Below are 21,334 nucleotides of genomic sequence, written 5' to 3'. Positions count from 1 at the left end.
ACTTTGTTTTTCCATAAGTATCAATCAAAGGGAGACAAGGAAAAAAGTTGAGGCAAAGCAAAGCATAAGAAAGCACAGAAAGGTTGGTGTGAGCCTGTGAGGTGATTGTGGGTGCTGTACTGTCTGTGTAAATTTGTCCCCCCACCCCACCCAGCACATACTCGTCCCAGCTCTTCAATTTAATTTTTTCGAGTCGGGTTCGTATTTTTATATTTAAATAAAATTTAAATTTAATATTATGATGAAACCATGTTTTATAAATACTAATTTTAATTTTATAATTTTAATAATTGAAAAGATATAATTAAAATATATCGTGTTTCGGATGATGTCGGATATGGAGATTTATTTATTATCTCACTCTCATAGTCCAAATTCGAGAGAATCATGTTTAAAACACAACCCATTGGGTTGTTTTCCCATTTGTTTTTCTCTGCTTCCTAAGCCACACTTGTGTCATCTGTCTATGTCTGTTGCATCTTCTGCTCCCTTTTCTCAACACTTGAAATGGGGCATGAAAGACTCAAACTTTGAATTTCTTGTTTATTATTTGGTACCCTTTCTTTATTTATACCATTTCTCCTTCTAAAAACCCCTCCAAACCATCACTTTTCTTCTACATACATCTTGTCTCCAGTTCTTGTATTTCTTAATATTATACTCACACACACATACACACACTTGTGTTTCTACTGTCAAGTGACCTTTTGTTTTTTAAGTACTCTTTTCAAGAACCACTTAATTTGTTGTTTGGTGTACTGTTGAAGTCATTAGTACTTTGTGTGTGAAGAAACACACAGTGAGATTTTCATGGAAATTGATCTGAACCAAGTGGTTGATGAGGTGGGAAGAGCTGCAGATTGTAATGGGGATTGCAACAAGAGTGATGGAGCTGTTTCTCCAACATATGTGGAGCTTTGGCATGCTTGTGCTGGTCCTCTTATCACTCTTCCCAAGAAAGGGAATGTAGTTGTTTACTTCCCACAAGGTCACTTGGAAACTTCTCCTTTTCCACACACTCAAATGCCCAATTTTGATCTTAGACCTCAGATCTTTTGCAGAGTCATGGATGTTCTACTATTGGTATGCTGAATTTTCTTGTGCATTTTCAGATTTTAGATTGTTTTTGGTTTGTTTAAATTTTGTGAATTTGCTTGTTTTGTTTTCTTTAAATAGGCTAATAAAGAGAGTGATGAAGTCTATACACAGTTGAGTCTGCTTCCTGTGCCAGAGGTATGAGTTTCATTTGACTGTTAATCTTTCTCATATGATTTTCTTAGTGATAAAAATTAAAAAATGCCATCTTTATACACTAGTTTACTTGTGCACCTGGGGGGATTCTTGTTACTTAATATTTTGGCCCTTTTTTCGGAAGCAATTGCTTTAGTTTTTGTTTTTTAAGAGAAGGGTTTTGTGTTTTTTTGTAATGTCCATGCTGCTTTTTACTAAATTATATTGCTACTTAGATTGGTCTTTAATCCTATAAAGAAAGTGTACCAATGCATCTGTTAAAGGTCTCACCTTGCGTACTTTGTAGCTGTTAGGCATGAATTTAGAGGGAAAACAGAATGATGATCTATGGGTGGATAAGGAGGATGAGGAGGGTGCTGGTCTTATGCCCACAAAATCAACCCCTCACATGTTTTGCAAAACCTTGACTGCGTCAGATACCAGCACACATGGTGGATTTTCTGTACCTCGCAGAGCTGCAGAAGACTGTTTTGCACCTTTGGTATGTTACTCTTCGTGCCTACTTTCCGGCCTAATTTGCGTACATTGACATATTTTTTGCAGAAAACTTTTATAATTGTCGATGATCATTTTTTTGCAGGATTACAGAGAGCAGAGACCCTCTCAGGAGCTTGTTGCGAAGGATTTGCACGGGGTTGAATGGAAGTTCCGTCATATATATAGAGGTAGGTGATTTGTTAAAATTCTGCACTGTATTTTAATTTAGTTGGACCTTTTATCAAGGTAAATCGTACACATTAGGTCAACCAAGGCGACATTTGCTTACCACTGGGTGGAGTATTTTTGTAAGCCAAAAGAATCTTATTTCAGGAGATGCAGTCCTTTTTTTAAGGTATAAATTTATCCGAGATGCTTTATCTTTGACTGCACTAATTGTTGTGACATTTCGTAGCGTTAGAATATGATGATCCATGTAAAAAGCCTTTCCCTAACACCTGGAAGTTTTGGAGGACTGGTAACTCATCCTGGTTGACACAAGTTTTGATTGAATAAATTAAATACAATAAATTTGACGGAGTAATGAAGGGGATCATAGTAATTTGAAATTATATTCTGATGTAATGTTGGAATATAGTTCGCATCTAGTCATAAAGATTTTTTTATGTCTAGTGTTTTAGTGTACAAAAACACCTTAACTAAATCAATGCCCAAGTGTGAAGCAGACACAAGATAATTTGCATTTCTCAGTATTATTTGCACAGTCACTGCTACATGAAGATATTAACATTCAGCTAGTAGCTCTATATCATCCCAGCGTGATATGATTCAATTGGAGCAATGAACAAAATGCAACAGATCAGTAACATTGTAATGGAAAGGTTTTGCATGGTGACAAAGTTTTCAGTAGAATTGCATAATATATGAAATCAAGTTCAGTTATCATAAATGGAAAATTAATCATCGAACTTTTTGAATTTGAGAAGTGAGAAGAGAATGGATGGTTATTTGGGTGTATGGAAAAATATCTGCTTTTTGTTGATTTGCAATTTGCTCTCTCCATCTGGAAGGAATTGTAGGAAAAAGTTGCAATTATTCAGAAAGTACTTTTAGCTCTTAGCCTCTTAATATATTCTTAAAAATATTTTGCTCCTAGAAAGTGTACCAATAGACGCATTATTGTACCGAAGCTAGCAGAGAAAGCTATAACAATATCTTCCAGCATTGAATTTTTTTACTGCACCTGTAATGCTAATAATTTGAACCACTTGTAGAGGTGAAAGTGGAGAGCTAAGACTGGGGATCAGAAGAGCTGCGCGACCTAAAAATGGGCTTCCTGATCAAGTCACTGGGAACCAGAGCTCTAGTTACAATATTCTTTCCTCGGTTGCTAATGCAGTATCCACCAAGAGTGTGTTTCATCTTTTCTACAGCCCGAGGTACTGTCTATACATTAATCACTGTAATTAATGTTGTAGGATTCAGTAGTTCTACTCCCTGTATGGGTCATGTGGCAAAAGTCAGCAGTTCCTAGTGACCTAATCATGCATTATTATAAAGACTATAATGGACTAATGGAGCTTCAATTTAATACTTGTCAGTAGCTCTACTTCCTGTATGGCAAAATTCATCAGCTCCTGGTGACCTAATCATGCACATTTATAAAGACTACAATGGAGCTTCTATCTTCTTAAGTATTAAACTAAGCATGACATGAAACAATACTGGGGAAGTTATAATGATGATATGATACTTAACCTCGTTACTGAAAGGGTACTAGCTCCTACCACAGAGCTACTAACCCTCCTCAAACTTTGTTTTAAAATTTTAGTAGGATTTGAAATGTTCCCTTCTGTTATTCAATGCCTTTTATGGCCTCTGATTAACAAAAATCATCATTTAGAAAAACTTAATATGTTGATAGAGTGTTGTTTACTACTACGTTGAATACCACCATGAGAAGTACAACGGAGTTTGTGAAATTTTTACATACACTTGCTATATATAAACATGCACACACACACACACAAACATCAAGCAGGTGGAAAGAGAGAAATTTTGTTATTGGTTTAATATGCTTACATTTAGTTGTTACTTTTGCTCTCAGAGATCTATTCACATGTCTACTTTTATAAGCTCATGAAAATATTTAAATTTGCAGGGCAACTCATGCAGAATTTGTTGTGCCCCAGCAGAAGTACATGAAAAGCATTAAGAGTCAGATTCTCGTAGGTACACGATTCAAGATGAAGTGTGATGTCGATGATGCCCCAGAAAGAAGGTATGTCAAGAAAGATGCTCTTATTGTTGTTCGTAGTACATAAGAATGCAAGTTAATTAACATGTTTTACAGGTTCAGTGGTTTAGTTACTGGCATTGGCGATCTGGATCCCTACAAATGGCCCGATTCCAAATGGAGATGTTTAAAGGTATAATTTGCATTCTTTTTAATCTCTTTCTCCATATTTGGGATTAGGTATTGTTAATTTGTAGTCAAAAACGGCTTATGCTAAACATCTCTGCAATTGTTACCGTTGGCAGATAATGATTTTTGATATATCCTCAAATTCTAAGTAAGTTCTGTTACAGATACTTAGATTTCTTGCTTTTATGGTTGGAATTCTGGTTCAAATTAATCTTACTGAAAAATTAGCCAAAAACAAATTAATTTTTTCCCGTACATCATCAAAGTTCAGAGGATCCTGAAAGTCACACTCATTATAAAAAAATACTATAGCAAGTTACATATCTCCCCTTTATCAACAAGGTTAGGTTAGACTTGGAACATCAGTAATTAAATATGCAAGAGCCTAGATTTGTTTACATAATTGTTTTTTGCGATGTTCAGTGCCATTGTGAATGTATAATTAAGGCTCCTGCCTATAACCAATTAACAGGTTAGATGGGATGAAAATTATTCCAGTAATCATCAAGATCGGGTTTCACCTTGGGAAATTGATCATTCTGGTTTACCATCAAGTTTGAGCATTCAGTCCTCTCCGAGGCTGAAGAAACCGCGGACAAGTCTCCTGGCGACTCAAACTGAGAACCCTATTAATGGTACTACTTAACAATTTCAGTGAACTTATATTTCTAGCATTCTTCCCCCTCTACTTTTAATATGGAAAAAGAAGCGAATCTATTGAACATCTTCAAACTTATTGTGGCAGCAAGGGCTGGGTTCCTGGACTTTGAGGAGTCTGTACGATCCTCCAAGGTCTTGCAAGGTCAAGAAAATGTAGGTTTAGCATCAGTTCTTAATGGATATGATACGAGAAACTGCTCGCACAATGTTGAGATCCCGTCAATAGTGAATCACAAATCAGAAGTGATGGGAAAAAACAATTTTACTGAATTTACGAGGACTAAGCCATTCACTACTTACACTGGCTTTTTGGAATCCAATAGGTTTCCAAGGGTCTTGCAAGGTCAAGAAATTTGCTCGTTGAGATCCCTAACTGGGAAAACTGATGTCGAACTTGGTGCTTCAGGAAACAGTGAAACCAGCTGCAATCTGCAGAACATGTACTATAGGCCCGCTGCTAATTTTCACCCACTAGCTTCAGCAGGTATTAGAAACATGTATACTCCATATAATGACCTCTACAAAGCTGGTCCACCTGGCATGCTGTCTTACACCAACTTTCCAAATGAAGCTGTACCACACAATCCATCTTCAGTTCACTGTCGAGTTACAAGCAATGAAGAAATAAAGCAAAATCTTTCAGATAAGTCGAGGGTAGTAGATATTATACCTTCCTGTCACAATTTTGACGTGAACTCCAGCAATGAGAAAGATGAAGGTTCGGTGACTAACTGCAAACTTTTTGGGTTTCCTTTGACTGGAAAAACATCGACATCAACGTCTCAATGTGCATGTAAAAGGAGCTGTATAAAAGTAAGCTTGCATAAAAACTTAACAATAGATATTGCATGCTATGATTTTTGTCAATCTGTGACTAATATTAGATGTGTTGGTTGAAGGTTCATAAGCAAGGAAATCTGGTGGGCAGGGCTATAGATCTCACCAAACTGCATGGTTATGATGATCTACTACTTGAGCTAGAGAGGCTCTTCAGTATGGAAAGCCTCCTCAGAGATCCTGTCAAAGGATGGCGCGTTTTGTTTACTGATGATGAAAATGATATGATGGTTGTTGGTGATGATCCTTGGAAGTAAGTGACTCTTGATTTTTGTATTTTTTTGCTATATGACTTTAATATCTTTTTTGTCTTTCACTCACTCTTAATTCTTCACGTTCTCTATCGTTTTAATCTGCAGTAGCATGCTCAACAGAGTAGATACTTAATTTTATAATACTTTGAATGCATTTTGGGTGTCTGACTGAATAAACTGATACTCCCTCCGCCCCCCTGAGTAGTATACATTGGGGGACGGGGACGCGGCACGGACTTTAATGCTTCTGCAAAGTGTAGTTGTGCAATTTGTTTTTAAAATATTTCTTTTCTGAATTAAAGTTTGGACTTTGGATGTTATAGTTTTATACAGAAAAAGGAAATCTAAAATTTAAGTTACGGAACTATATTTTATAAGAGCATTGAAATGCGTGTCGAGCAGTTAAAAAGAAACGTATAGAATTAAATGGGACAGAGGAGTATAAAACAAAAAAGACCTATAATATATCCCACTCTGAGCATGTTGAAGATATTTTATACATATTTGCAAAATTATAAAGTTCAATTACTAAGCTTTTGTTTGTAAGCAATTGTGGCAGTAATACATTAAAAATGAAAATGTGTATTCGTATAGGAAATAATGACCATTTAGAAAATATTTCTTACCAGCGGAACTGATTATGCCAATAATGTTAATAGCGACTCACCTCCCACATTCTCTTAAACATTTTTTCATGTCTTTTTAAAGCGAATTCTGTCGAATGGTGTCTAAGATACATATACACACACAAGAAGAAGTGCAGAAAATGATGATAGGAATGATGAGTGACGACACTCAAAGTTGTCTGGAAGAAGCACCAATAGTTATGGATGCTTCAAAATCTCCATCTGTTGGACAGGCAGGTTAGTCGTTGGCCATCAGTGTTTGAACCTCAAGACTACTTTGCTCATAGTATGTTGTATAAGTGTTGCTATTTTAAAATTAAGACATGATAATCTATATCTTGGTTCCTAATCTCTATGTAACCTTTACCATTACAGTGGAAAATAATGCCTTAATTGTGTGTTCATTTATATGTATATCTGATCCTATTATAAGCATGACAATCCTTGTTGCTAATATAATTAAATAAATATATCTAATAAACAATTTTCACAACAACTGTAAATGACACTAGAAAAAATTTGTAGTACTCTGATGACAAGCAATCTCTTAGTCAATGCTAGTTTTTATTTTAAACTTTAGGAAAATAGTAGGACTTGGTCTTGTAGGCAGTAGCATAGTTAACACCGAGGGTCAGGGGTGTTCATATTTTTGATGGAAATAGCAGTAGAACTGGAACGAGGAAGCGTACGAATGTGACAGGACATGTAAGAATAAATTTCTCTTCCAAACAACAAGAAAGCTGATTTTTAAACCAGTAATTTGAAACTAAAAACAACTCCCAAGAACAGATATTTACGGCAAGGTGGTCTAAGAAGAATCAATTGAAATGTAACATTATATAAAATACCATATGTATCACTTGGAGTCTATTAACTTCATGCTGATTTATTATTACAAAAAAAAAACCACAGCTTTATTGGTGAAAAGTATTAGGTTAATAGATAATTATTTTGGAACAGATCTAGCTAGATTGCTCAACTAAGATAGAAAATGCTTAACCTAATTGATTTCTTTAAACAGTTCACGGCCGATGAGCATTCTTCTGATCTCACTGGTCCCTGCACCAATCTCATACAGTTTTGCATCTCTGAGAAGACGACCGGTGTCATACTCATTTATATATCCGTTACCGCCTAAACATTGAATTGCCTGTATAATTTTTTCCATAAATACAACCATTTTAGGATACCTGTGTTTATATATAAATTCATACTGTTTGGATCAAATGAGAACCAAATTTAATTAACACGCAGCGAGAAAATGTCAGTAGGATACCTGCAATGCAACCTGAGTTGCTCTCTCAGCTGCTATAAGTATTACACCAGCACAATCCTACAAACATATCAGTTCATATAATCTTATTTAGTTACAAATTTATACTTTAAGATCGATTCTAAGACTTCAGTAACAAAATACTCAAAGAAATAAGTTGTGCCATATATAACCTTCGTATCAATTTTTCCATTATCACAGTCCCTTGCAACTGAATACAGATAAGCTCTGAAATCATTTTGAAAAAATTAACATTATGACAATGTATAGAAGTAATAACATTGTTATATTTCTATATTGCCTCATAATTCTTTTTAATTTAATCCGTACTGCCAATGAACAATATACATTTACTAATTTCTAAATAAAAATTAATCAAGTGAGATCACACTCACCTTGAAGACTGAAGTGCAGTATACATGTCTGCAATTTTCCCCTGTACTCAAGCATTTAATCGCAGGAACAAATAAGAAACATATATAACTTCTTTTTAATTTGATAGAGAATGCAGTCTTGTTGAATGCAAATCAGGTATGTCTTCCTTTAGCGCGAATAGAAGAAAGAACCGAACCTGTATTAGTTGAAATTGACCAATTGGAGTGCCAAATTGTTCGCGTTGTCGAACATAAGGAATAGCTATATCAATACATGCTTGCATTATTCCAACAGGCGCCCCAGCAAACACAACTCTCTCGAGATCTAGACCCGACATTAAAACATAGACTCCTGAAAAAGATTTAACATGTACTACTGTTAGTCAGAAGTCTCTGTAACATAGATTACCAGTGTAGTTTATAGTTATGGTATTGTTATGGTAAGGTGCTATGTATATAACTGTAGTCTGTAGGTATACCTTTCCCTTCTTGTCCAAGAATATTTTCTTCAGGGACAAAACAATTGTTGAATACAAGCTCGCACCTGCAAATTATTAAAGTTTTAATACATATCATCCGTAGAGGGCGCTAGATTAGCATTTAGCAGGCACAACAAATGCGCGAAATGCAAATGTATACATGCACATTTTATAAATTTATAATAACATATTCTTTGATCAATTAGATTATCATAATTAGCTGTGTATACATACGTAGGACTTCCTCGCATTCCAAGTTTGTCCAACTTCTGCGCGGTAGAGAATCTGCATTATATTCGCAGGGAATCAATAAAACTGCTTATCTGGACTAAAGTACTAAGTACATGTTTATCTTTTCTCAAAAAAATACATGTGTAGTATATGCCGCAATGTCTAGTTGAAAGTATTTTTTCATATGCTTGGAACTTGTTTTTTAGCCTGTTTTTCTCATAATTTATGTTAGTAATTATCAGATCTTATTGTTTAGCCTGTTTTTCTATACGCGTACATATGAAAAACTACACGCAGAAGGCATACCCAGGCATTCCTTTCTCGACAATGAAAGCAGTGATCCCTTTGGAGCGAGCAGCCATATCTGTTTTTGCGTATACAATCTTATAGATTATAGTTCCGCAGAGATATAAACAATATCAGACTTCACTCAACTAATAGCTCAGACTGCTTCGTAATTGGTATACAGCAGCTGAGGTCTGCAACTATATACGAAATATTACCAGTGTCTGAGCGATAGGGCCGTTGGTGATCCACATCTTGTTTCCGTTGAGGACGTAGCCTCCCTCGACTCGATCGGCTTTGCATTTCATACCAACGACATCGGAACCAGCTGTATGTTTGGTAACAAGTTATGAAAATGTTATCTCAGTTTTCAGAGTTTCAGAGGCACTGCTCTGGAATCTGTGATATTTTTCATTCATCTGATGAAGTTACCAGTAATTTAGCTAGTAGCAAGTCTTTATACTTCAAGGAGAAGGGATAATTAGTTTACCGTTTGGTTCACTCATTGCCAGAGCTCCAACGTGCTCGCCGCTGATTAGCTTTAACAAGCCAAATGAGAGTTCAATTTATACAAATATATTGTCAATAGAATCATTTCGGCAATATAAAATTATATCATTCGGTTTTGTCGGTCGGAAATTGTGATTCATAGATCAATTGATTTAAACGATGTTCATATCTATGAAAATATTTTTTTTGGTGAATCGGAAGTAGAACACTAAAGGCTCTGAACAATTTATATTTCATTATGACTTCGAAAAAGAAACCGTAAATGTTACACACCTTTGGTAAGTACTTTTCCTTCTGAAAAATATTCCCAAACTTTACCTGCATAGATAACAAAGCCACATATTAAACAATGATCTTTCATGGACTAATTATTATTTTTATTTATATGAAGATTTTTATACATTCAAGTGCTCTGTTATTATTAATAAAACTAGCACTGTAGCCCGTGCGAGGCACGGGCATGTTCTCATATGCGTGATGAATATTGCTATTCTTGTTGTTGTTCGACAATGTCAAAAATAAAGAGTTTAAATTTTAGATCCTTGTTATTGCAGTGCAGTGTAAATATATCTTTTATTATTAGAGTAAGATAACTGTTAGTTGTCCTTAAAATAATGTAAACAAAGTGTCACAATGATATTCCTGTATCAGTGAAGTATAACGTTGATATTCAACTGGTTGTAGTGTATCTTCCTCATTCACCTTCAATATATTTTAATTATTTTTTAAAAAAATTGACTATTTCTATCAATTATTCACCTAAGAATTTAATTAAACTTATAATATGTTGTTTCACTGTCAGTGGAATTTAATTAAACTTATAATATGTTGTTCCACTGTCAGTGGAATATCACACTAATACTCCTCGACACATGAAGTATCACCCTGATAGGTAACTGGTTGTGACGTATCATTATGATAATCCTCCTATAATAAAAATTTTGTAGATATTTAGAATCCTCCTTAGCAAAGTAGCACCTTTATATTCAACTGGTTCTGGCATATCATCCTGATAATACTCTGTTATTAGAGTATGTTGAGGGTAGTTAAGGCCCTTTCTAATTGAATATTTACATTTTGATTAAATATAGTTGAAAATTGATTATTTCGGCCGAAAATTTGCCCAAAAATTTAACCAAGTTTACTCCACTCATAATGAGAAATACACTGATACTCTTCTACCCGTGGAGTATCACCTGATACTCAACTGGTTACGATATACCATCATGTTAATCCTCTTGCAATCAAAGCTTTTGTCGGTATTTAGAACCTTTCTTACTGAATATGCTTATTTTGGTTAAATATTGTTGAGTCACGGGCATGCTGAGTATTTAGGGCCCCAACTTACTGAATATTCATATTTTGGTCAAATATTGTTGAAATTTGAGTAGTTTGGCCGGGCATTTACCGAAGAATTCAATTAAGTTTTTATAAATATATAAGTTTCACTCCGAGTGGAATATCACACTGATACTCCTCTACCATTGGAGTATCATATTGATACTTAATTAATTGGACGTATCACCATGATAATACTTTTACAGTCAAATATTTTGCGCATATTTAGGACTTCTTTTCTAAATATTCATAATTTAGTTAAATATTGTTGAGACACGGTCACACGGGAATGTTCTCATACGCGTGGATGGATGTTGTTATGTTGACGTTGTCCAAGTGTTAGGTTTGGTTTCTTGTTATTGCAAGGTGATGCGTTAACCATTAATATGAATTAGATATAATTATTCTTATAATAATGCGAGTAAGGCATCACACTGATATTCTTTTATAAGTGGAGTATCATATTGATATTTGACTGGCTATTCGTATCAACACGATAATACTCTTGCAGTCAAATATTTTGCGAATATTTAGGACTTCTCTACTAAATATTCATAATTTGGCTAAACATTGTTGAGACACGGTCACACGGGAATGTTCTCATGCGCGTGGATGTTGTTATCTTAATGTTGTCAAAGTGTTAGGTTTGTGTTCTTGTTATAGCAGGGTGATGCATTAACCATTAATATAAATTAGATATACTTGTCTTTATAATAATACGAGCAGGGTATCACATTGATATTCTTTTTGAAGTGGAGTATCATATTGATATTTAACTGGCTGTCGTGTATATGTTGCAAAACTCCGAATGAAATATCACACAATATCCAATTGATTGTGACGTATCCTCATAATAATCCTTTTACGGTAAAATATTTTAGAGGTATTTAGGGCCTACAGATAATTTAGATAGGCATTCATCCAAGAACTTAATTAACGTATTTTTGTTAAAAATTATGCAAAATTAGAATTTTTGACTATGAATTAGTTAGTGTGATACATGTTTTGACGATGTAATTAATTACCTGCCCATTAATAATTAACATATTATTTACAAATTTAATTATAAATAAATTAATATGTTAGATATAATCACACATATTAATTATAAATATTAATTTAATGCATTAATAAAAAAGATAAACACATCAATTACATGTCTAATAATAATGAATTTATTAAAGTCTTAGATATAATTACACGTATTAATTGCAAGTTATTAATATATGTATTAATGGAAGAGATATTAGTTGCAAGTGTATTAATTAAACAGAGGGTTAAAAGAGTAATTTACATGATGAATAAAATATGGCATGTTGGTCTATTATATATATAATAGATAGATAGATTGGAGCAAATAGAAATTCGTCGCCTAACTAAAACATGTCTATAGGAATTCTGATTAAATAATATTAGTTTAAGGTTCGTGCAAAAAGGTTAATTTTAAATGATTTTTTATGATAAATTTTAATTATTATATTTATATTTTTTTAACAATTTTGATACAAAAAGAATAATATAATTACCAGGACTTTACATTTACTTGTATCTTTAAAACTGAAATCTGGAATCGTAAAAGTTAAAATTTAAATATATTATTATGGAGAATTGAATCTTAAACATTCATATAAATTTCTTATCATATCCGGTTGTTTGCATATCGAATATGATTAGAAGAAGTGAGATAATAAAATGGGAGTGTCGTACCAAAATCTACTCGGTTATTTAAATTTAGTATAGATTAGTTTATAGTTCTTAAAAAATTCGAAATTAATCTGCTAAAATATTTTGCTGTCGATGTCTTATTTTTGGTGTTTTATTATAATAACGGGTTCAGCAACTTACCTTTTTTTAGCCAAATGTACATGACTACATGTATAAAACGCGTTTTATGTAAAACATATATTCATTGAGAACGTGGAAAGTATATTAAAAATATGTCCAAGCCATGCAGAACATGCACTTATAAAGAAATACAGAATTATTAGTATGCTGATTTCGAAAAGAATAAAATAAAGTTGTTGGTAGGCTAATTGTTGTGCTATTAAAATTATACTAACCAGTTGATTAAGGCAGACATTAGAATGTACGCCGTAGGAGAGGCCAACGCCGCCAGCAGCTCGACTTATCTCCTCCATGGCGATGGTGTGATATAAATAACCTAAATTCATTCCCCCATATTCCTCTGCAATATTGCTTCATTTCATTACACAGACGATACCAATGCCTCGATATCTTCTCGAGTTTGATTTTCCGTCATCCCAAAAATTATCTCAAAACATAACTATATTCGGAAAATAGAGATAGAAAATACTCCCCAGATCCTTGATATACGGGCTATATCAGAACAATCTGAGCATCCGAAATTTAAAATGCAGTTTATCAAGTGGTTGACAGTGTGTATATTAAAAACTAACGGAACATGATATATTTGTCCAAGCAACAGCTCTTTACGTACATTGCAAAGCTATTCTAAACATACCAGGAGCAGTAATTCCAAGGAGATTGAAATCCCCCATCAGTTTCCACAAATTCACCTCCTGCCAACATACGAAAATGTGATCAAATAGCTTCTGTCAAATCAACTTTTTCCGGAAATAAGTACTTATCGTAAAAATGTACCTCTGGGAAACTATCCGTTCTGTCAATTTTGGCTGCGTAAGGCGCTATATTTTCCTGAGCAAATTGCGCAACGCTCTCCTTGAACTGTACATATAACAAATTATCCACTTAACTATGATCATGTGTAAACACGTATGCTTGCGACGAAGAAAGAAAGAGATCGATAAATATTTAATAAACCTGAATTTGTGTTTCATCGAAAAGCATGGAGGTTGCGAAAGTAGCGCGACGCTGCAATGCATAGTTTGAGGATGTTAATAATCTCTTCACTCCGGCCAGCCTCTGCATTTTTGTAGATCAACTCCGGTGGGCTAGTACACGATATCTTCAACGCGGAGTTAATCTACAACACAGATATATATATAAAATGGTAGCTGCTAGCTGGCCAGCTGATGTTCTGAATTACTGATGATATATTTTACTTATTTAATGTTCATGTTCCCTTTACACATGTCCAATCATCGGAATCGACTTATTTTAAAATTTTTAGATGAACTGATTATTTTTATACAAGGTATTATGCACATTAAATATTGTTAATTTTTTTTTGATAATACGAATTTCCAATAATCCGAGAAAATATATGATTAACTAATTTAATATGAAGTTTAACCTCCCTTCCCACTAGTAGTCTGCAGAGCAGGGGAGGCTACAAGTTCAAAAAGGAGCAACTCACAGAAGATAAAAGTGATCCCTTTCACTAATAGTATAATTCTCACCAATGCATAATTGTACTTTTGTGTGTTTTCCATACTTTCCACATTTCTCACACAAGTAAGAATGTCCATTATGCATGGTTTTCAAGCAGTTCGTGTATTTGCATCATTTAGAAAACTTGAACACATGCATTCGTGGAAATTCGTATACTACTAATTTTAACTTTAGCGGATGTTTAGAAATTTGTCGGCTAACACATTTTGTTCGTTTGTGGAGAATGAAATGAAATGAAATAAAATAAATAAAAATAAATAAAATATCAAAAATAGAAATGAAATTGAATTTTGACGAGGCTTAAGATAAAATAGAGTATAAAAGAGAATGAAATAATTTTTGTTTTTTTACATAATAAAGCGGTTTGTGGCTTAAAACCTAAGAAATCAAATATCAGAAGGAAAGAATGATATCTATGAAGGGTTTGTGTGTGGGCACATGCTAAGCGCGGAATTTGATATGCTGCGAGATTTTGATTGATGTGGTTATTGTATTTGCAGGAGGTCCCCTATTATTAAAATATGAGAGCCAATCGAAATCTCTCAAATTTATAAAATTTCGCGCTTAGCATGTGCACACACTAGAAAAACCGATTTATGAATAATCATCTTCGATATAGTATAACTTCCATTTTATTTCTTTACTCCAAATCTCAGATCAAACATGATCATAGTATTCATACAACCAAAATCTGGTCGATGAAATAGTATCTTTAAACTTAGCGCTTTTAATTGATAGATTAATTAAGTGATGAATACAGAGGTATGGTCGTTATATGAGTAGTAATTTTTTTTTTTTTTTGTCATAATCGTTATATGATAGTTTAATTAAATCCTTTCCCAGTATTTTTCCAGCTGGACCTTTTTGGGCTGAACTAAGAAACCAGAGACCAGCCTTATTTAGTTATTTTCTTGTATGGAGCACCCTAAATTTCAAAACAAAGCATAAGGGCAAAATCATTTATTGAGTACACAATGATGTTTGGTATTTTCAAGTTCAGAATCGGTATAGTTTAAGCCTATCCTAACAGCTAAATCACAAATCCGAGAAAATCACCTAATCTACCAATCTCTCTCAAATTTATTACTACTAAAATAATAACAGGGGAACAAATATAGGGAGTGTTATTGGAGTAATTGATACTAAAAATACATTATCTAAATCACTAAAACTCGCTAACATTCATTATTTTATATTACTAGCCTTTAACCCGTACGAAGCACGGGCGGGTATATAGTTCGTAACTTATTATTTATAATTTAAATTTTAACATTATTTTATTAGTATTATAGTATTAATAAATTGAATTTTAATTAATTATATTATTCAACTGACTATATTTTCTCCCGATTACTTAAAAATGGACAAACCCTAATACACACACACACACACACACACACATTTAATCCGAATTTAGTACACGCAGATTTAAAATAAAAAAATAGCCGATCGTGTAATACCTTTGAAAGATTCAGTAATCTAATCAATCGAATTTCAACGTAATTTTGTAATCTTGGTCTTTTGGCAACAATAACTTTTAAGATTAGAGTTAGAAAGGGTTATGTATAATGGTTATATTGAATTAGAACATGTTAAAGTTAAAAAAAGTTATATGAAGGTTCTTGTTAAAAAAAGATATTCAAAATTGTATATTTATAATTTTATTTATAACATCATTAAAATTTTTTAATGAAATATTATATGATAATGTATTGTTATGAGTGATTTTAGTATTTGAAACTGTTTGTAATACTAATCGACTCCACATTTGTAGATTTGTAATACCAAAAGAAGAGTACCAAACCAAAAAATATAACTAAAATCTTGAACTACAAATTATACTCATGTTGGCTTATTATAGTATAACTAGCCTTTAACCCGTGCGAAGCACGGGCGGGTATATAGTTCGTAATTTATTATTTATAATTTATATTTTAACATCATTTTATCAGTATTTTAGCATTAATGAATTGAATTTTAATTAAATTATATTATTCAACTGACTATATTTTCTCCCGTTTACTTGAAAATGGACAAACCCGAATAAATATATATATATAAATTAGGATTTTAGTACATTTAATTCGAATTTAGTACACGTAGATTTAAAAACAAAAAATTCAAATCTTTTCCAAACATAGCCGATCGTGTAATATCTTTGAAAGATTCACTAATCTAATCAATCGAATTTTAACGTAATTTTGTAATCTTGGTTTTTTTGACAACAGTAACTTTTAAGTTTAGAGTTGAAAAGAGTTATGTAATGGTTCGTGTTTATATTGAAATAGAACACGTTAAAGTTAAAAAAGTTATATGAAGGTTCTTGTTAAAAAAGATATTCAAAATTGTATATTTATAACATCATTATAATTTTTTTTAATGAAATATTATATGATAATGTATTGTTATGAGTATTTTTAGTATTTGAAACTGTTTAATAATGTAAGATTAATAGACTCCACATTTGTAGACTTGTAGCACCAGAAGAAGAGTACCAAACCAAAAAATATAACTAAAACCTTGGACTACAAATTATACCCATGTTGACTTATTATAGTATAGTATAGATATAGATTAATAGGTAATGAGACAAGAGCAAGTCCAAAAAATTACCTATCTCACCTTCAAAACGTGATACATTACCGATTGAATTGGTGGCGGTAAGTGGTCTGGTGAACAACAAGAAACACAGGTAGTAAATTATTTTATATTATTAAACGCCGCTCTGTCACTATCTTCTCAAGAAGGTAGGTAGTGATATTGAGAATTAGAGCTCCCAGTGGACCACAAAGCAAGAGTGGGAGGAACACACAAAGCAAAAATTCACCTGAAAAAACCTATGTTAAAAACAAGGTGGGGAATTGTCAAAGGGGCACAAGTCAAAGTCACAGATTTTGTGCTTAAGCCAATCTTTCTACCTCAAAAATGACTAGATTGTGTTAAAAACAAGGTGTTGACTCCAGCGAATGTATAAACTAATCTTTCTACCTCAAAAATGACTAGATTAGACGTCGAAATTACATTTTTACGAGTTTAACCGTAGTTGTGCTATCAGTGAGACATGTCTTATTGCAATTCTTTGATAAATCTTGATTCCTTCAAATTTGTTAGAGTGCCCATGATGTTGGAAAATTTTACCTTTTTATGGTATGTAGAGGGAACAACCTTCAAGTCATGTGTATCCAATATGTTGACAAGCAATCAAATACAAGAAATTTTCGTAACAAATTTTGTGCATAGGTTGGCAAATATATCTCTTCTGCCGTTTTCGTTGTTTCACTTCTTCTTCCGTTTTCGTTGTTTCACTACGGTTAAAGGTGGCAAAATGTGGTTTTGATTTGGTTTTGATTCTTATAAAATGAATTTAATTTAGAGAAATGAACCAAAACCATTTTCAAACTATATATTAATAAATGTGGTTATAGTTTTAGTTTAAATTATGGGCAACTAGTTTAGTAAGTAAAAATAAGTATTATATAATGAACAAAAATTGATACACTCAAGCGACAATATAATGAATACTAAATATAATAAAAGTGTGTGTGAGTGTATGAGTTGATGTAGTGGTTCAACCTCTTGGCTTCTCCAAGTAAGGTCATGAGTTTGAATCTTGAGATGTGCATGTCTGCTAACTAGCAAAAAGAGAGAAAGAAAAGAAAAAGAACATAATAGTGTGTGGGGAGAGTTATAAAAAATCTTAAAAGTGAGACCAAATGTGGTTAGATCCATATTTTGTGAGAAATGTGAAACTAGAAACCAAACCAAATCCATTTTTCTAAATGTGATTTTAAATGGATCCAAATCCACAATTTTGGTTTGGTTTGGACTGGTTTAGGGGTCGTTTGGTTGGAGATGAGGTATGAGGTTGGAATGAGGAATCGGGTTAAGCTGATATGGGTTTGAGATATCATTTCTCTTCTCACCAATTTCTCTTCGCCAATTTTTTTAGGTGCACTTCTCACCAATATCAATTTTTGATGCACATCTCATCAAAAACCACTATGGAGCACTTCTCTCCACAACCTTAGCGGCCAAGGCTTCAGCTTCTTTCTCTAATTTTAACTTCTTCTGAGCAGTGCAAACAGAATAGAATAGTAACCCCATATGCATCCCATACTGCACATGATGATACTCCCACTTGTCCACACTGCATCACATCTTTCTCGGAAGCCCCTCTACTGCAACCACCTTCTCAGCTGGAACTGCTTCTTGAAAAACATATTATTATGTCACAAAGAAACCTCGCTCTGATACCAAGTTGCAGCATCTACGTACTATTTCAAGATGTGATTGAAGTAGTTGTTTCAGCTCTATTTGGGGTATTTACAAGGATCGCACATTGCTCAAGTCAAAGTCACAGATTTTGTGCTTCAGCCTTCGCAAAGTCATCTTGGTGGTGACTCCAGTGAATGTATAAACCAATCTTTCTACCTCAAAAATTTCTAGATTAGACGGCGAAATTACATTTTTACGAGTTTAAGGCCTCATTTGTTAAATTTGGATCAAATATCTGAATGAGTAAAATTTCTGAACAAGTAAAATTTTTGGACGAATAAACTTTCTGAACAGTAAATTTATGTACAAATAGAATTTCTGAACGACTAAAATTTCTCTACATAGAAATGATATATTGAAAATATTTTTTAAGCATGTAAAATATGGACTATAAACAATATTTATATAAGTAAAAATATAAATTAAAAATTTTTAAATTAATAAAAATTAGCACAGACGTTTCACAAATTTATTATTAATTAATCTTCATAAATAATATAAACTTTTGATTCATTTTTATATTTTTTATGCTAATTATATATTGCACATAAATTTATATATAATAAAAATATTTAATTTAAAAATATATTATATAATTCAAAATAAATATATGTGTCAGGATTAAAAAAGGTATTAAAAACTATGCACACTTTTTGAACCATCCAGCAGACACAATCTGGAGGTTGGGTCGTTTGAATGCTGCATGATTTTCGTTCAGTTAATACAAGCTCGACAGCTCGTTGAATGGTTAACAAATGACCCCTAAGGGGTCATTTGTTAACCCCTGAACCATCCCAAATGAACTGGACCAGAAGGAAAAGTTTCGTTCAGATTGTTTGATGAATCTGAAGAATTTGAAAGTGCGCTGGACGACCCTGAAATTTAGCTGGACGACTCGTGTTGAAAAATGAAGCTGAACTGTTCAGATAAACCCCTCTGATATTTAGCATAATATAATACATGCAATTGTCACTTATTTCTAAACACGTATGCTTACGTTGTATATTTTAATACCAATTAATAATTTTTATTAGTAAGTCAAACCATATTTCACCGGAACAGTATCGAATATCAAAGTACCGAAATTTGATTAGGGTCATATAATTTTTTTTAAATAATCATAATTATTATTAGACAATTATGCAAAGAAGTTTATAATTATTATACTATTATGAAAAGACTTCCATATTAATTAAGATTTTTAATTAAAGACTTTAATATTGGTTAGGATTTCATAATTGATTAAAATTCTATAATTATCATTATTATACTATTATACTATTAATAAAGACTTACATATTAATTAGGATTTTATAGTTAGTAAAAAACTATTACGTTTATTAATTTGTCAAAATAACTATTAATATTAAAAATATTATACTTCTAGTAAATAAAAAAACTTATATAAAATCCCGTACTTGGCTACGGTTATAAGCTAATAAAATATTAAAGCATAATATAAATATCTCGTATATCATCCAGAAATTTCAAATTTTATTTTATCAAACAGCATTACCCATTCAGCATTCAGATTATCTCTCGTCCAGGAATTCCAATCATCCAGAAATTATGATTCAGAAATAACAAATGACCCCTAAGTGTAGTTGTGCTATCAATGAGAGACATGTCTTATAGCAATTCTTTAATAAATCTTGATTCCTTTCAGATAATTTGTTAGAGTACCCATGATATTGGAATTTGACCTTTCTATGGTATGTAGGGGGAACAACCTTCCAAGTCATTTGTATCCAAATATGTTGACAAGCAATCAATCACAAGAAATTTTTGTAACAAATTAACTCCTAATTATGCATATGTAACAGGTTGGCAAAGATATCTGTTACCTTACCAAAACGCGGACTCCTTTACCATGTTGTCTTCTTTGAAGCCCATTTGTTTTAACCTACGATTCATCTGGTATCATTATGTTCACCGCATCCTAATTGTATACTAAAACCATTTCACGAGACGATTCCTCAGTGTCATTGATATCATCAAGCTATCGTGCTGTGGTTTCATCTTGTAATCTCTGTCAGACTTGTTAGATTCAACTATGTACATCAACTTTGAATTCTACATTCATATTTTCGCTTTAATATTTTTATTGATAAAATTTGGGTTAAGTATAAATACTCTAAGAGCTTCTTTTTAGATTTAATATGATAATGTAAATTTTAATCTAGTTTCGTGTATATGATTTGACCCGTTAGTATATGTGCATAGTTCCGGTACTACCAATCTGGTGCGTACATGCTCAGCCATGACACCATATTGATTTTTATTTTTTAGTATTTACATACTTGTAGATAAGTTGTATCATAGATACAATAAAAGTGATTCTTTTCATCCAAGAAAGTTTATCATCTAAACGAAAGATACGTAAGTATCTCCAGACGTTTAGATAATAAGACTTTAAAGTCTGAATAAGAAATCCATAAAATCTCATTCCATGATCCTGAAAAACAAAACAAGCAAAGAGAAACATAAGAATGATAATTTAATTAAGTAGAAAATGTATATAGTAGGGAAAAAAATAAGAGTGATTGACACTTTGCACCCCTTATATTTAGGCGCTTTTTCGATTTGGTTTCAAACAATTTTTTTTGGCAGTATGCACCCTAAAGTTTGAAAAGTGCTTCGCTTTGCACCTCTTTGACCACTCTCCGTTTAATTGACCGTTAAAGTTAACAGATGTAGGGTTTTCATTTTGCACCCCACAATTTTAATTTTTTTTCATGAGTACTT

At 32.7% G+C, this 21,334-nt stretch overlaps 2 protein-coding genes across 3 annotated transcripts; one reads left to right on the top strand and one right to left on the bottom strand.

The window, feature by feature from the left end:
* Positions 1-381: 381 nt before the first annotated feature.
* LOC108209335 (auxin response factor 4) lies at positions 382-8,432 on the top strand. Of its 2 annotated transcripts, XM_064087345.1 has the most exons (13): positions 665-1,083; positions 1,177-1,233; positions 1,538-1,732; positions 1,832-1,916; positions 1,993-2,083; positions 2,964-3,128; positions 3,851-3,970; positions 4,043-4,118; positions 4,587-4,749; positions 4,860-5,587; positions 5,674-5,864; positions 6,574-6,728; positions 8,296-8,432. In XM_064087345.1, the coding sequence occupies exons 1-13, from the start codon at positions 811-813 to the stop codon at positions 8,346-8,348; spliced, it is 2,352 nt and encodes a 783-aa protein (XP_063943415.1). In that variant the 5' UTR covers positions 665-810; the 3' UTR covers positions 8,349-8,432. The 2 variants fall into 2 exon arrangements, with proteins under 2 accessions (XP_017235669.2, XP_063943415.1); XM_017380180.2 differs by lacking the exon at positions 8,296-8,432 and having other exon boundaries at positions 382-1,083; positions 6,574-6,905.
* LOC108209336 (isovaleryl-CoA dehydrogenase, mitochondrial-like) lies at positions 7,310-13,997 on the bottom strand. Its single transcript, XM_017380181.2, has 15 exons — positions 13,784-13,997; positions 13,604-13,687; positions 13,464-13,521; positions 13,042-13,166; positions 9,917-9,961; positions 9,624-9,672; positions 9,352-9,461; positions 9,155-9,231; positions 8,852-8,902; positions 8,618-8,682; positions 8,336-8,490; positions 8,160-8,200; positions 7,938-7,992; positions 7,768-7,824; positions 7,310-7,641 (listed from the first exon to the last, which is right to left on the bottom strand). Exons 1-15 carry the CDS (start codon positions 13,889-13,891, stop codon positions 7,492-7,494), a joined length of 1,230 nt encoding a protein of 409 aa, XP_017235670.1. The 5' UTR covers positions 13,892-13,997; the 3' UTR covers positions 7,310-7,491.
* Positions 13,998-21,334: the final 7,337 nt, after the last annotated feature.

The sequence above is a fragment of the Daucus carota genome, chromosome 2 (genome assembly GCF_001625215.2).
Source record: "Daucus carota subsp. sativus chromosome 2, DH1 v3.0, whole genome shotgun sequence".
In the NCBI taxonomy this organism is placed as follows: domain Eukaryota; kingdom Viridiplantae; phylum Streptophyta; class Magnoliopsida; order Apiales; family Apiaceae; genus Daucus; species Daucus carota.
The sequence above is the reverse complement of the archived record's forward strand: the minus strand, read 5'-3'. Positions and strand labels throughout refer to the sequence as shown.

Coding starts and splice junctions, on each gene's coding strand:
- LOC108209336 (XM_017380181.2), bottom strand. CDS start 13,891: ATGCAGAGGCTGGCCGGAGTGAAGAGATTATTAACATCCTCAAACTAT. Junction 13,522..13,603: donor GAACGGATAGTTTCCCAGAG/GTACATTTTTAC, acceptor GTATGTTGGCAG/GAGGTGAATTTGTGGAAACT. Junction 8,491..8,617: donor TCTTGGACAAGAAGGGAAAG/GTATACCTACAG, acceptor AATCTTTTTCAG/GAGTCTATGTTTTAATGTCG.
- LOC108209335 (XM_064087345.1), top strand. CDS start 811: ATGGAAATTGATCTGAACCAAGTGGTTGATGAGGTGGGAAGAGCTGCA. Junction 5,865..6,573: donor GTTGGTGATGATCCTTGGAA/GTAAGTGACTCT, acceptor GTCTTTTTAAAG/CGAATTCTGTCGAATGGTGT. Junction 6,729..8,295: donor TCCATCTGTTGGACAGGCAG/GTTAGTCGTTGG, acceptor AATGCAAATCAG/GTATGTCTTCCTTTAGCGCG.